The sequence below is a fragment of the Lipotes vexillifer genome, unplaced genomic scaffold (assembly GCF_000442215.2).
Source record: "Lipotes vexillifer unplaced genomic scaffold, Lipotes_vexillifer_v1.1 scaffold301, whole genome shotgun sequence".
Classification (NCBI taxonomy): Eukaryota; Metazoa; Chordata; class Mammalia; order Artiodactyla; family Lipotidae; genus Lipotes; species Lipotes vexillifer.
This window is the reverse complement of record NW_006792529.1, coordinates 426,407-443,702: the sequence shown is the minus strand read 5'-3', so window position 1 is coordinate 443,702 and position 17,296 is coordinate 426,407. Positions and strand designations below refer to the sequence as shown.

Genomic DNA, 17,296 nt, shown 5'->3' with positions numbered 1-17,296 from the left:
AATGGTTTCAGTTTTTCACCATTGAGGACAATGTTGGCTGCAGGTTTGTCATATATGGCCTTTATTATGTTGAGGTAAGATTCTTCTGTGCCTACTTTCTGGAGGGTTTTTATCATAAATGGGTGTTGATTTTTGTCAAAAGCTTTTTCTGCATTGATTGAAATGATCATATGGTTTTTATTCTTCAATTTGTTAATATGGTGTATTACATTGATTGATTTGAGTATTTTGAGGAATCCTTGCATCCCTGGGATAAACCCCACGTGATCATGGTGTATGATCCTTTTAATGTGCTGTTGGATTCTGTTTGCTAGTATTTTTTTGAGGATTTTTGCATCTATTTTCATCAGTGATATTGGCCTGTAGTTTTCTTTCTTTATGACATCTTCGTCTGGTTTTGGTGTCAGGGTGATGGTGGCCTCATAGATTGAATTTGGGAGTGTTCTTCCCTCTGCTATATTTTGTAAGAGTTTGAGAAGGATAGGTGTTAGCTCTTCTCTACATGTTTGTTAGAATTTGCCTGTGAAGCCAGCTGGTCCTGGGCTTTCTTTTGTTGGAAGGTTTTTAATCACACTTTCAATTTCAGTACTTGTTATTGGCCTGTTTATATTTTCTCTTTCTTCCTGGTTCTGTCTCAGAAGGTTGTGCTTTTCTAAGAATTTGTCCATTTCTTTTATGTTGTCCATTTTATTGGCATATAGTTGCTTGTAGTAATCTCTCATGATCCTTTGTATTTCTGCAGTGTCCATTGTTACTTCTCCTTTTTCATGTCTAATCTATTGAGTTGACACTTCTCCCTTTTTTTCTTGATGAGCCTGGCTAATGGTTTATCAATTTTGTTTATCTTCTCAATGATCCAGCTTTTAGTTTTATTGATCTTTGCTACTGTTTCTTTCATTTCTTTCTCATTTATTTCTGATCTGATTTTTATGATTTCTGTCCTTCTGCTAGCTTTGGGGTTTTTTGTTCTTCTTTCTCTAATTGTTTTAGGTGTAAAGTTAGGTTGTTTATTTGACATTTTTCTTGTTTCTTGAGGTAAAATTGTATTGCTGTAAACTTCCCTCTTAGAACTGCTTTTGCTGCATCCCATAGGTTTTGGCTTGTCGTGTTTTCATTGTCATTTGTTTCTAGGCATTTTTTGATTTCCTCTTTGATTTCTTCAGTGATCTTTTGGTTATTTAGTAGCGTATTGTTTAGCCTCCATGTTTTTTTGTGTATTTTACAGAATTTTTCCTGTAAATGAGATCTAGTCTCATAGCTTTGTGGTCAGAAAAGATACTTGATACGATTTCAATTTTCTTAAATTTTGCAAGGCTTGATTTATGACCCAAGACATGATCTATCCTGGAGAATGTTCCACGAGCACTTGAGAAGAAAGTGTATTCTGTTGTTTTTGGATGGAATGTCCTATAAATATCAATTAAGTCTATCTGTTTTAATGTGCCTTTTAAAGCTTGTGTTTCCTTATTTATTTTCATTTTGGATGATCTGTCTTTGGTGAAAGTGGGGTGTTAAAGTCCTTTACTGTGATTGTGTTACTGTCGATTTCCCCTTTTATGGCTGTTAGCATTTGCCTTGTGTATTGAGGTGCTCCTATGTTGGGTGCATAAATATTTACAACTGTTATATCTTCTTGGATTGATCCCTTGATCATTATGTAATGTCCTTCTTTGTCTCTTGTAATAGTCTTTATTTTAAAGTGTATTTTATCTGATTTGAGAATTGCTACTCCAGCTTACTTTTGATTCCCATTTGTATGGAATATCTTTTTCCATCCCCTCACTTTCAGTCTGTGTGTGTCCCTAGGTCTGAAGTGGGTTTCTTGTAGACTACATATATATGGATCTTGTTTTTGTATCCATTCAGCCAGTCTATGTCTTTTGGTGGGAGCATTTAATCCATTTACATTTAAGGTAATTATCAATATGTGTGTTCCTGTTTCCATTTTCTTAATTGTTTTGGGTTTGTTATTGTAGTTCTTTTTCTTCACCTGTGTTTCCTGCCTAGAGAAATACCTTTAGGATTTGCTGTAATGCTGGTTTGGTGGTGCTGAATTCTCTTAAGTTTTTTTTGTTTGTAAAGGTTTTAATTTCTCTGTCAAATCTAAATGAGATCCTTCTGGTTAGAGTAATCTTGGTTGTAGGTTTTTCTCTTTCATCACTTTAAATATGTCCTGCCACCACCTTCTGGCTTGTAGTGTTTCTGCAGAAAGATCAGCTGTTAACCTTATGGGGATTCCCTTGTATAGTATTTGTCGCTCTTCCCTTGCTGCTTTTAATATTTTTTCTTTGTATTTAAGTTTTGATAGTTTGATTAATATGTTTCTTGGCATGTTTCTCCTTGAATTTATCATGTATGGGACTCTCTGAGCTTCCTGCACTTGATTGACTATTTTTTTTCTATGTTAGGGAAGTTTTCAACTATAATGTCTTCAAATATTTTGTCAGACCCTTTCTTTTTCTCTTCTTCTTCTGGGACCCCTATACTTCGAATGTTGGTGTGTTTAATGTTGCCCCAGAGGTCTCTGAGACTGTCCTCAATTCTTTTCATTATTTTTACTTTATTCTGCTCTGTGGCAGTTATTTCCACTATTTTATCTTCCCGGTCACTTATCCGTTCTTCTGCCAAGTTATTCTGCTATTGATCCCTTCTAGAGTATTTTTAATTTCATTTATTGTGTTGTTCATCATTGTTTGTTTGCTCTGTAGTTCTTCTAGATTCTTGTTAAATGTTTCTTGTATTTTCTCCATTCTATTTCCAAGATTTTGGATCATCTTTGCTATCATTACTCTGAATTCTTTTTCATGTAGACAGCCTATTTCCTCTTTATTTGTTAGGTCTGGTGGGTTTTTACCTTGCTCCTCATCTGCTGCATATTTCTCTGTTTTCTCATTCTGTTTAACTTACTTTGTTTGGGGACTCCATTTCACAGGCTGCAGGTTCATAGTTCCCATTGTTTTTGGTGTCTGACCCCAGTGGATGATGTTGGTTCAGTGGGTTATGTAGGCTTCCTGGTGGAGGGGACTGGTGCCTGTGTTCTGGTGGGTGGGGTGTCTTTCTAGTGGGCAGGGCTGCGTCTGGTGGTGTGATTTGCAGTGTCTGTGAACTTAGTATGACTTTAGGCAGCCTCTCTGCTAATAGGTGGGGTTGTGTTCCTGTCTTACTAGTTGTTTGACATGAGGCGTTGAGCACTGGAGCTTGCTGGCCATTGGATGGAGCTGGGTCTTAGTGTTGAGAAGAAGATCTCTGGGAGAGCTCTTGCCAATTGATATTATGTGGGGCCAGGAAGTTTCTTGTGGTCCAATGTCCTGGGCTTGGCCTTCCCACCTCAAAGACTCAGGCCTGAGCCCCGGCTGGAGCACCAAGGTCCTGCCAGCCACACGGCTCAGAAGAAAACCAAGAGAGAAAAACAAAAAAACAAAAACAAAAACAAAGCCAACAGAACCCTAGTATAAATGGTAAAAACAAACCTGTACAGACAAAATCACACAAAGAAGCATATACATACACACTAAGAAAAAAAGGAAAAAATATATATATATTTAAAAAAAGGAAGAGAGCAATTAAACCAATAAGCAAATCCACCAATGATAATAAACACTAAATACTATACTAAGATAAAAATAAAACCAGAAACAAATTAGACGCAGAAGGCAAACCCCAAGTCTGCAGTTGCTCCCAAAGTCCACTGCCTCAATTTTGCAAACTTTCATTGTCTATTCAGGTATTCTTCAGATTCAGGGTTTATCAAGTTGACTGTGGGTATTTAATCTGCTGCTCCTGAGGCTGCTGGGAGAAATATCCCTTTCTCTTCTTTGTTCGCACAGCTCCTGGGGTTCAGCTTTGGTTTTGGCCCCACCTCTGCAAGCAGGTGTCCCTCAGGTGTCTGTTCCCTGCCCAGACAGGAGGGGGTTAAAGTAGCAGCTGATTAGGGCTCTCTTGCTCACTCAAGCTGGGGGTAGGGAGGAGTATGGTAGTCATAACTGGAATGCGGGGTGAGCCTGTGGCAGCAGAGGCCGGCATGACATTGCAACAGCCTGAGGTGCACCGTGTGTTCTCCCAGGGAAGTTGTCCCTGGATCTTGTGACCCTGGCAGTGGTGTGATGCACACGCTCTGGAGTGGTGTGGTTAGTGACCTGCTCTGGCACACGGACTCTTGGTGGCAGCAGCCACAGAGTTAGCAGTTCATGCCAGTCTCTGGGGTCTGAACTGGTAGCTGTGGCTCGCGCCTGTCTCTGGAGCTTGCTTAGGCAGTGCTCTGCTTTCTGTGGGCACACTGGGAAGGAATCCCCTCTCCTCACACACCCCAAAACAAAGGTCTCTTGCCTCTCCGGCAGGTCCAGACTTTTTCCTGGTCTCTTTCCCGGCTAGCTGAGGAGCACTAGCTTCCTTCACTCTGTCTTCATACAAACAACCCCAGTCCTCTCCCTGGAGTCTGACCTCCAAAGCCTGAGCCTCAGCTCCCAGACCCAACCTGCCCCAGTGGGTGAGCAGACAAGCATCTCAGGCTGGTGAATGCTGGTTGCCACCAATCTTCTGTGTGGAAATCTCTCTGCTTTGCCCTCTGGACCCCTGTTGCTGCGCTCTGCTCCATGGCTCCGAAACTTCCCCGCCACACACCCATCATCTCTGCCAGTGAAGGGGCATCCTAATGTATGGAAACTTTTCCTCCTTCACAGCTCCCACCCAGAGGTATGGGTCCCATCCCTATTCTTTTGTCTCTGTTTTTTCTTTTTTCTTTTGCCCTACCCAGATACATGGAGATTTTCTTGCCTTTTGGGAAGTCTGAGATCTTCTGCCAGCATTCAGTAGGTGTTCTGTAGGAGTTGTTCCACATGTAGATGTATTTTTGATGTATTCGTAGGGAGGAAGGTGATATACATGTCTTACTGTGCCACCATCTTGAAAGTCCGATGTTTCATATTCTTAAATGTAGCATTTTAATTTTCCCTTCCAAAAAAACAAAAGCATGTTTTAGAGAGAAGTCAGTGAAATCCAGATAACTCACTTTAAACATTTTGATTCTTAAATGAATTTTTATTCTCCTTATGATGAAACAACCTTTTCCTCCTACTCTGAGAAAGTATTTTTTAAAAATTAACCATTATTTATTAACCTTGAAATTTTGTCCCATCTTGATTATATAATACATCTTATTATTGCCTATTTTATGCTTCTTTTTTCTTTATTAAAGACAAATTGCAGATATGCAGATCAAAAGTGTACATAGAATTCAAGGTGATTAGCTTAGTAGTTAGATCATTGTGATAATGAAGCCGGCATTCTAACTTTGATCCTGTAAGGGACAATTTAATATTAAGCTCCATGAGGACAGGAGCTTTATGTTCTCAGTGCTTAGAACATTGCTTGGCACATTGTAAGGGCAAAAAAAAAAATTATTGAATGAAAAACATACTACAATAGTGGATAGACCTCAAATCTCAGTAACTTATTAGAACAAAAGTTTATTTCCTCTTATACAAAGTCTAGAACAGGTTGGTAAGGACTCTCCTGTATCTGGTGACTTAGGAATTTTGTCTTCTGTCATCTTGTGACTCAGGAACTGCCATCTTGTGATGTCCAGTTAAGGCATCACAGTGTGGAAAGAGGTGGATTGTAGAGGCACACCTCTTAAATGCCTCTGCATTTAGATGGTACCTGCCACTTCTTCATATAGTTCACTGGCCAGGTACAGCAACTTGGCCCCAACAGAACTGCAAGGGAGCCGGGAAATGTAGTAGAGCATGTGGGTACCCACAGAGCAACTGTCTTCACCACAAATGAAAACACGGAAAAGTATTTTATTACCTGACCATTCTGAACCCTGTTGGTTATACATTGATTTTATAGCAGTATCATAGTGTCTTGGGATGGCACTATGGCCCAGGCCAACTTTTGGTTAAAAACATTCTAAAACTACTAATTAGCTATGTCTTTAAATGTTATCTAACTTCTCAATAATAACTGTAGTAGTAGTAATAGTAATAATAATAACAACAAACAACTTTTTTTTTAAATAAATTAATTTTATCTAGTTATTTTTGGCTGCATTTGGTCTTCATTGTTGTGTGCAGGCTTTCTCTAGTTGAGGTGAGCGGGGGCTACTCTTTGTTGTGGTGCGTGGGCTTCTCATTGCTGTGGCTTCTCTTGTTGGGGATCACGGGCTCTAGGCACGTGGGCTTCAGTAGTTGTGGCTCATGGGCTCTAGAGTGCAGGCTCAGTAGTTGTGGCACACGGGCTTAATTGCTCCACGGCATGTGGGATCTTCCTGGATCAGGGCTTGAACCCATGTCCCCTGCACTGCTGGGCAGATTCTTAACCACTGTGCCACCAGGGAAGCCCAACAACAAACAACTTTGTTGAGAGTTTCCTGTAAGCTTATACCATGCTAAGAGCTTTACATAGATTATCACATTTAACTTTCCCACTAATCAAAAGAAGTAGATTACAGGCATACCTTGTTGCATTGTGCTTCACTTTATAGTACTTCACAGGTACTATTTTTTTTACAAATTGAAGTTTTGTAGCCACCTTGCATTGAGCAACTGTATTAGTGCCATTTTTCTAACAGCATTTGCTCACTTTGTGTCTCTGTGTCACATTTTGGTAATTCCCACAGTATTTCAAACTTCTAAATTATTATTATATTTGTTATTATATTCTGTGATTGGTGATATTTGATATTACTATTGTAATTATTTTGGGGGGCACAATGAACTGGGCCCATTTAAAAGGAGGACCTTAATTGATAAATGTTGTGTGTTCTGACTGCTCCACCGACAGGCTGTTCCCGTCTCTCTCCCTCTCCTTGTGCCTCCCTATTCCTTGAGAACAAAAATATTGAAATTAGGCCAATTAATAATCTTACAATGCCTTCTAAGTATTCAAGTGAAAGGAAGTGTTGTATGTCTCTCACTTTGAATTGAAAGCTAGAAATGATTAAGCTTAGTGAGGAAGGCATTGAAAGCTGATATAGGCCAAAAGCTAAGCCTCTTGTGCAAAATAGTTAGCCAAGTTTTGAATACAAAGGAAGAGTTCTTGAAGGAAATTAAAATCACTACTCCAGTGAACACACAAATGATAAGAAAATGAAACATCCTTATTGCTGATATGGAGAAAGTTTTAGTGGTCTAGATAGAAGATCAAACCAGTTACAACATTCCCTTAAGCCAAAACCCAATCCAGAGAAAGGCCCTAACTCCCTTCAGTTCTATGAAGGCTGAGAGAAATGAGGAAGCTACAGGAGAAAAGTTTGAAGCTAGCAGAAGTTGGTTCATGAGGTTTACAAAAAGAAGCTCTCTTCTTAACATTAAAGTGCAAGATGAAGCAGCAAGTGCTGATGTAGAAGCTGCAGCAAGTTATCCAGAAGATCTAGCTAAGATAATTAATGAAGGTGGTGATACTGAACAACAGATTGTCAACATAGATGAAACAGCCGTCTATTAGGAGAGGATGCCATTTAGGACTTTCATAGCTATAGAGGAGAAGTCAACGCCTGACTTCAAATCTTCAAAGGACAGGCTGACTCTCTTGTTAGGGGTTAATATACCTGGTAACTTTAAGTTGAAGCCAATGCTCATTTGCCACTGCAAAAGTTCTAGGGCCCTTAAGAATGATGCTAAATCTACACTACTTGTGCTCTAAAATGGAACAAGGCCTAGATGACAGCACATCTGTTTACAATATGGTTTACCGAATAATTTAATCCCACTGTTGAGACCTACTGTTCAGAAAAAAGATTCCTTTTGAAATATTACTGCTCACTGACAATGCACCTGGTCACCCAAGAGCTCTGATGGAGATGAAATTAATGTTGTTTTCATGCCTGCTAACACAACATCCATTCTGTAGTCCATGGACCAAGAAATAATATCCAGTTTCAAGTCTTATTATTTAAGACATTTTGTAAGGACATAGCTGCCATAGACAGTGATTCCTCTGATGGATCTGGGCAAAGTAGATTGAAAACCTTCTGGAAAGGATTCACCATTCTAGATGTCATTAAGAAAATGTGTGATTCAAGGGAAGAGGTCAAAATATCAATTTAACAGGAGTTTGGAAGAAGTTGATTTTAACCTTCATGGATAACTTTGAAGGGTTCAAGACTTCAGTTGAGGAAGTAACTGCAGATATGGTGGAAATAGCAAGAGAACTAGAATTAGAAGTGGAGCTTGAAGGTGTGATTGAATTGCTGCATTCTCATGATAAAACTTTAACAGATAAGGAGCTGCTTCTTACGGATGAACAAAGAAAGTAGTTTCTTGAGAAGGAAACTACTCCTGGTGATTATGCTGTGAAGACTGTTGAAATGGCAACAAAGGATTTAGAATATAACATAAACTTAGTTGATAAAGCAGCAGCAAGATTTGAGAGGATTGACTCCAACTTTGAAAGAAGTTTTACTGTGGGTAAAATGCCATCAAACTGCTTTGCATGCTACAGAAAAATCATTAGTAAAAGGAAGTCAATCGATGTGGCAAACTTTACTGTTATCTTATTTTGAGAAATTTTCACAGCCTCACCAACCTTCAGCAACCACCACCCTATCAGTCAGCAGCATCAACATTGAGGCAAGAGCTTCCACCAGCTAAACGATTATGATTCGCTGAAGGCTCATTATGGTTAGCATTTTTCAGCAATAAAATATTTTAAAGTTAAGGTATGTATTTTTTTTTATACTTAACAGACTACAGTATAGTGTAAGCCTAACTTTTATTTGCACTGGGAAACCAAAAAATTCGTGTGACTCACTTTATTGTGGTGATCTGGAACAAAACTCGCAATTTCTCCAAGATATGCATGTACTGCCCTCATTCCATAAATAAGGACACTAGGGCTAAGATTGTAAAAAGCTTGCCCAAGGCCTCACAGTAAGGATTCTTAGATAAAAGCTGAATTTTTACTCTTTGCTGAAATCCTCACTCTAGGATTTCTCAAGTGCAAAATGAGAATACTAAGTCTTACATGAAATGATTTATTAGACACCTAGCACAGCATCTGGTCCTAATACTAGCTTGGTGCTTAGTAGGTATTCAAACAGTACTAGCTGTCTTCCTTTATATGTAAAGAACAGGCAGGCAGAAGCCATGCCTGCCTACTCTACTATTGATTACTCTTATGTGCTTTTTCACATAATTGAAAATTGTGATTAAACATAACGTAAGTCTTAGAGTTTTTACTGCATTACTGATTTATAATAAGCCATTGATTCCACAGAGTAACCATCTCTGGGCCAACCAACATAAAAGTGATGTAGATTCCACACTGTAATCCTCCTTGAAGAGTAACACTTCAAGAAGTTGAATGGGGAAAATATACTCAGGACAAAACAAAATCTAATCCTTAATGTCGTTAAGGATTGTCTCAGATATCCCTCTTTAAAACTAATACGTAGATAATTTGATTCGGATTTTAAATGGATTGAACGCATGCCTTTCTGCCATAAGAAACAGAGTAGCAGGCATTGTTTCTGCTGACTTTATATAACAATCTTGGAGAGGCAAGAGACTCAATATGCTGGCCATAACTGTAAGACTGAAGAGCTCAATATCATTTGTGTCAAGAGCAGAATCACCACTTTTGGCAGATACTTTTCAGTATCGAAACGACAAAATAATATCCAACAGATTGACCCGTTCATTTTCTGGAGATGCATTTTGTAGCGAATTCATCTTGGCTATCCTGTTGAGTTAGATCAATGTTACATCCATAGCATCTTCAATAGTGCCTGGCATATAGTAGGTGCTCTATAAACATTTAACAAATTCTAGGCAGCTCTGAAAATCCAGCTTTCCATCAACAACACAAGATTGTCTACTTCAACCCTGAATTGTTTAGTGTTATGTTCAAACTCCAGGCTGAGACAATTGATGAATGAAAGAGAAGGATGTGTTTATTCACTCATCTTTCTCAAGCTCTATTCCTACAGCTCACCTTATCATAAGAAAACCACATTACTGTTCTAAGTTATTTTAGCTGAACTAGTGAATGGTTTAGAAAAGAAGAACACACGTTTTGGAGTTGGACAAACTTTAATTCATATTAATTGGTACCACTAATCAATAGTTCCAAGACTTTGAGCCAATTAACAGCTCTGTATGCCACTTTCCTCATCTGCTGTTAGTGTTAAATATAGTATTTAACAGAATACAAAGTTCACGTTTACTAGGTAAGTGACTAATGCTGGTTCACCTTTCTTTCTCCCCTTGTCTTATTGAGAGGTGATATCATATGAAGCATATTTCTATGTCTTTGATGAAAAAATACTGTATCTACTGCCTGCTGTTTGATTCCAGGGTTATTATATAAAGAACTACTGAATATTTTTTCCTGGGGTTGAGTGCTAGAGAAATTTTACCTTTCCTATGAACTACTGTATGGTATACTTTATGAAATTAATGAATGAAAACTTGCCACTCACTGTGGTCTTGTTGTTGTCATGTTTTTCCTTTGGCTTGCTGGAAGCATGACACTAACTTTTGTGCTCAAGACAGTAGATGTTCAAAACTTAAGTCTTCTGGTAAAACAGTCATCTCTCAGCCTGCTTTATTTGACATTTATTCTTAAAACTGGATTTAATGGTTTTATTGTTTCTATATCTTTTATGGTGAGCTGCACAAATCCTTTTTGAAACCACACAGAATATAAATAATAAATGAATAAAGGAATAAAATGACTTGGTTTCATAGGTGTTAAGTGCAGAACTAATCCAGGCTTGGTGCTCTTTTCAGCTGAAACTGAAAGTTTTATTCAAGAGAAACTAAGGAAGCTTAACATCTAAAAATTCTTAAACCTTAATGTTTCCTGCTCAGGAACTGACTAGCAGTAACACAGGCCAGTCATGCACAAGTGAAAATGGGGAGGGAGTGAAATACAGGTTATTAAGTCCGAGAAAAATGCAGTCAAAGCTTTGGACACCTGCAGGATAAGATCAGTAATGTGGGACATTTTTCTTTTCAAACTCCATAGCTATGGGCTAGCACCTGAACTGATGATAGGAATCATTACACAAGCCCTTTCTTATAGTTCTGTGTAATATGCTGTCTTTTCACAGAACAGATTATATTCAAATTTCCTCTCTGCCTATCAAACTGCCAGCAGCAAGAAAGTCTTTGAATTTAGCTTAAAATTTTTTTGGCAGATAGGGGGCAGGGAGGAAATGAGTTTGCTTTGAATTTTTTCAAAGAAAATTTTATTATGTCAATATAAAATAAATCATTGAGTCATTTAAATATAAGATTAATAGTCAGTGGAGGAATGAGTTACTTTTAAAATTAATTTAAATCAATGGTAGAATAGACTATTCTAAACCTGTAGTTATTTTGAGCCGTATTGATCTCCAAAAGTCACCACTGTGATGTTTTTCATTTTTAATATAACATTTCTGATTTATAATTAATTTAATCAACATCTTAATTTTTTCTCTGGAAAAACACTTTTCATTTTGACGAGCATTTATGAATATGTGTGAGTTTCATACATTGCTCCCAAATGTTTTAGTATAAATTTAATATAAATAGATGATGGAATGTTTATTTTCATGAGAAAATTGAGAGAAAATTGACTGGACACTCTATTGTAATTGTGGGGTAGGAAAACACATCCCAGGAAAATGACATCTGAGCCTGCTTATAGAGGTCCTGATACCAAGGAAAGTCATCATGGCATTATTTTTAACTTCCACATCCTTTGTTTACTTGGTTTGACCTGCATTTCCTCCAGTTTTTGCCTCTCCAACTAACCTTTTTTGAATGGTGACATCTCTTACATCTACTATTCTCTAAAATAGTGGTTCTCAAAGTGTGGAACTTGTTAGAAATACAAACTCTTGGCCTTATCTTAGTCCCACTGAATCAGAAAATTTTAGAGAAAAGTTTATATTTGAACTTATAGTCATGATAAGACTGCATAGAAATTGAGGAAGGAAATTTGTGTGTGTGTGTGTGTGTGTGTGTGTGTGTGTGAATTCACAGATTTTACAATGATGATTTTTAATCTTATTGTGAGAAATTATATGCTTTAAAATAGATAAAAAAATCACTGAGTAGCTTTTATTTTTAAAAATGTGTCAGGGCATTAGGTATTTCATTTGAATAGCTTTTATTTGTTTCTTTTTGACTGGGAATACTTTTGTAGCTAAAATTTTGCTCTTAGTCTAATCTCTATGATTGTTTTAACCATTTTACCAAACTACCACCAAGTCTGTATATAACTTCCCCATTACGTGAAAAGTCCTGCTCCAGGTATGCACTGGGAAAAATTACAGGGTACTTCTCAGGTGTGTGAACAATTGCTGTGATGAAATGATATACTCCATTATAGCACTTGGCCATTATAGCTGGTGACCTGTCCTGAGTACCAAGACTTCATTAGTTCTTGAGTCTGGAGCAGCGGGTGTCTTTCAAATACTTGAATCTGAGATGTAGGGTAATCCTTGTCCTAACTAGGACTCTGGTTTCCAGTTTGTGTTTGCCATGAACAATGGAATTTGGCAATACGTAAAGACACCAAGTATGTGTTCCCTGATGCAGAAGCAGAAGTATTATTTCTGTTTCATAGTAAGTGTTTTAGTTTCCAAATATCTCAGGCAGAGCTGTGTGATCTGTTTCACAGACTTCAGGCAGTCCTTCCACTCCAGTGTGTGATTCTCAATATGCATCAGAATACTTAGAAGCCTTATTAAAACAGAATGTTGGGCCCAGAGTTCCTGATTTAATAGGTGTGGGGTGGGAGTGAGCAGCCTCATTTCTAACAAGTCTACAGGTGATGCTGATACTGATGCTTCAGGGAGCGCACTGTGAGAATGATTTTCTAATGCTGCCTTTCTCAAAGTCAGATCCCCAGATCCTCAAATCAGAATCACCTGGACTGCCTAGTAATCTCCAGATCCTCAGGACCTATGCTAAAGACCTGAATCCAAATCTCCAAGGTTTTATGTCAGTGACTTGTATTTTATCAAGCTCCCCAGGTAGTCCAAATGTGCACTCACATCTGAGAACCAGTTAGAGGGGAGGACTGGGCATATAGTTAGCCAGAGAAAACACAAATCAAGTCTCTTTCCAACATTACCAATTTTATACCATGACTTGGCATTCATGGTTGTTTTATACATAGTAGTTGGATGAATTAATGATAATGAATGAATGCAGGCAATTAGTTGCTACTCCCTGTTTGTTCCTAGCATCTTTTCTTTATTCTGCTATAAAATATATTTTCCATATTTTAACTACTTACTTATTTTACTGCCTCCATCTAGATGGGGAACTTATCTTTTTTTTGTATCTCCAGTGCCAGAAGTCTAGAACATAAAGGTCTAGAACATATGATTACTACATACATACAATGCAGTTGGAATAGTGACATTTCAGAGGTGAAGAGAATATGTGGGGAAAGGGAAATAGATTACTTAGGTTTGATGAGACTAGTGTGTGCTAAGAATTTTGTGGGTGGTCAGAAACTAGAGTAGTATAGGATGTGAAGGTTCAGAACATGACAAATGGCAAGTCGGGGACTTTGTACCAAATTAACTTTGACAGATAAAATTCATTTGTTAGTCTAGCTCCAGTTGCTTTTTTTTTTTTTTTTTTTTCGGTACGCGGGCCTCTCACTGTTGTGGCCTCTCCCTTTGCGGAGCACAGGCTCCGGACGCGCAGGCTCAGTGGCCATGGCTCACGGGCCCAGCCGCTCCGCAGCATGTGGGATCTTCCTGGACTGGGGCACGAACCCGCGTCCCCTGCATCGGCAGGCAGACACTCAACCACTGCGCCACCAGGGAAGCCCTCCAGTTGCTTTTTTACCTTTCCTTACCAAGGGAAAAAAAGACTTTAGTAGGGTTAGTTTACTGATACATTAAAAAGTCTAGTGTAGAAATGGTCTATGGTGTAGAGAACAGTTCCTGATACTGTAGTTGAAATAAAGGATCGTTATAATGTTCTTGTTTCTGCTATTGTCCACACCCATTGTCTAAATTCTAAACCCTGTTTAGTCTCCATGAATGGGCTCACAATGCCCGGATTCTTAATAGTGTTGTTTAATTTCCTATTCTGTACTTCATAGACTGCGTCCTGGATTTCAGACCTCTCATGATTTTATTTGTGAATTACCTGAATTTTCAGTCTCCATCCAAACAACCTAGATTCCTAATTTATAGTCCACTCTGTTCTTTGAGGTCTGTGTGCATTTGTACTGGATTGTTGCTAGCATATGTCTCCCAGTCATAGGCTGGTGCCTGTCACGACTGTTCTGCTCTCAAGTCCATCTGGGGTCTTAAGGTTCTTGTACTAGATTTGTAGGTTTTGCCACCCTTGTCCACAAAGTCCCCATTGTATTCTCCTCATTACTAATGCTGCCTGTCTCTCATCCAAGAGCATACAGGGCAAATTAGTTTGTACTCCTATTTCAATTTTTTAATTAGAAATGAAATGCCAAAAATGTCTAAGGAAATGGCTTTATTACCAACTACAGGTCCAGAGCCTAAGGAGGTTTAAATCTTCTTTCAGATTATGTGAGAATTAGATTTTCGGAGGTCAGTATATATTAAAACCATACAAAGACCTTTAGTTTAGATTCTGGGCTCAGAACATTAAAGCCAGTTTTGTTTTGTTTTTTACTAATTAAAGCTTTGACATACTCAAAAGATGTAAGTATGTAATTATTCATTGTGTGGGACTGTCCCACTCATTGCAGGACAACCAGCATTGGTTGATAAGCCACATCTTCTATTATTGTGGCACACCAAAACATGCCCACAGATCTCCCTAATGCCTGCTAAGGGTTAGTGTCACCTCTAAAGAAAACCACTGGTTTAGAGCATTCAATTTTCAAGTGCTGGAACTGGGAAGGAACCCACAGAGCATGTGAGTGCTCAAAACCTGAACAAAATCAGCAAGAAAGAGACGAATGACTATTGAGTAAACATCTGCCAGTGTGTGCCACAAGGAAAAGGCTAGATAGTATTCTGTAAGGTTCCTTCTCACTACAGAATCCAAACTATTTAATGTCATAAAAAGCAATGTAAGATCATTTATGGGTAAATAACAATCATGGATAATGGATATTTACATTATATATATTCATAAATCATGATTCAATATAGCAATTTCTTCAATTGTTAAATATAATTAATAAAACTTCTCTTATTGATAAACAAAAGATATAGCAATTGAGATACTTAAAATCTAAGCTGGCAATAAATAAAAAAGCTGTCATGTGGCAGTTTAGAACAGTGTTAGTGACTAAAATTTTTCAATGTTTAATGCAGTAGCATTTTTGGTATTATTGAGAGCAAATGAAATCAACACTATTTAATTCAAATTTGCCTAATTAAAACTATGCATTATTTTATATCTCAGTTCTTTCTGAGAAAAGGATGTAGATACATTCTTTCATTCTTCCTCATATGGCTGTTATAACAGATGATCAGGGATCACCTCTGAAGTACCTAACATAGTCTCTGGGGCCAGTATATGTTCAGTAGGTGATTGCTGCATAAATAAATGGTTTTAATGAAACATTTCATAAAAGACAATGCAGATCTAAGAATATTTTATCATAAATAGTTTTAATATTGAAAACAAATTTTTCTTTGCATTTTTTCTAAGATATTTTACTCCAGGTTATCTTACATGGACTAATATATATATTTTTTTCTGTGTTAAATGCAGGTCTATATAATGATTACAGATGACAAAGTATAAGTAATCATTGAAAGAGCAGGCTTTTCTGTATTTCATTGTCATTCTGGTTTTTCTCTTGTCTCAAGTTTTTGTTGCTCTTTTTCACAGGGATTCGATAAACAAGTGGATGTGTCATATATTGCCAAACATTACAACATGAGCAAAAGCAAAGTTGACAACCAGTTCTACAGCGTGGAAGTGGGAGACTCAACATTCACAGTTCTCAAGCGCTACCAGAATCTAAAGCCTATTGGCTCTGGGGCTCAGGGAATAGTTTGGTAAGTGGGATGGATTTAACTTCTATTTTTCGAAGGAACGTGCTGTATGTGTTGACTACATACACAACACAAACACACAAACACAAATAAATAGCATGACTTGAGGGGGAAAAATCCATTCTACCAAAGAAAAATAAATTTATGAGCATTATTAGTAATTTACTACCCATTGGCTAACAATATGTACATCTTTGCTTGTGACTAGTTTTTCTAGTCACAAAAAAATCCATTATGCAACAACCATAGAGAAACCAAGAAAACCAGAGGTTTTCTAGCTGTTGCTAAAGCATTTAGAAAATTTTATTTGGATGTTTTCACAGCAAGAAATGAGGGAATATGTGTTCAGATAACCAGCAAATAAAATTTCCTACAGTCTGAAGAAGTATAAATGAGATCTCAAATATTCCAGTGACTTTTAAAGTTCAATGTTTAAAATTCAGTTGCCTATTAGAAAAAGTGGCATTTTAAAAAAAATGTTTGTTGAATATTTCCAAAATGGAAAGATTCTGGGCTCCTTAGTAACTACTCTTTTATGACATTTTGAGTGGCAAATTGAAATGATGACAAATCAGGATTTGACTTACCTGTTATAAAACTCTTGCAAAAGTGATGATAGATTGATAAGGATTTTTTTTAGGTAGTTTTAACTTGCAGTTTAGCAACCAAATGTATTTAGTATGAACTTATTAGTATAATAATTTTCAGTTTGGTGGCTCACAAGTATAAGTAAAAATTTAGGGCATGAACTATAAATATACACGTATATTTAAATTTATTTATAAAGGATATTTACTTATAACAATATATTTGTTATGTGAATTACTGCTAAATTAATAATATCCATTTATAAACAAAAACATCCCTTTTAAGAGATGAGATGAAGTTGAAATAAACATTATTTTAAAATAGATTTTGTTTTAAAACTCCCTTTTTCCACTCATTTGATTTTTTTTTTTTTTTGGTGAAAGAAATCTAACAGGGTACAATTATTTTTCAAACCTTCATTTTATATTTCATAAGATGATTCTAAAATCTGGTTCACTTCATTTTTAAACATTTTTTTTTGTTTTTTTAAGACTATTTTTTAGAGCAGTTTTAGGTTCACAGCAAATGGATAGGAAGGTACGGATATTTCCCATATATCCCCTGCCCACCCACATACATAGTCTCCGCCAGTATCAACATCCCCCACAAGAATGGTACATTTATTACAACTGATGAACCTACACTCACACATCATAATCAACAGAACCCATAGTTTACATTAGGGTTCACTCTTGGTGTTTTACATTCTGTGTGTTTGGACAAATGTAAAGTGACATGTATCCATTATTATGGTATCAT

At 37.2% G+C, this 17,296-nt stretch overlaps 1 protein-coding gene across 5 annotated transcripts in view; it reads left to right on the top strand.

The window, feature by feature from the left end:
• The window catches only part of MAPK10 (mitogen-activated protein kinase 10), a 365,788-nt gene that overhangs the window by 201,294 nt on the left and 147,198 nt on the right, over positions 1-17,296 (top strand). For all 5 annotated transcript variants that reach the window (XM_007465713.1, XM_007465709.1, XM_007465711.1 and 2 more), the window contains one exon: positions 15,783-15,952. In XM_007465713.1, the coding sequence (XP_007465775.1) occupies positions 15,783-15,952 (170 nt within the window). The remainder of the gene's footprint in view (positions 1-15,782; positions 15,953-17,296) is intronic.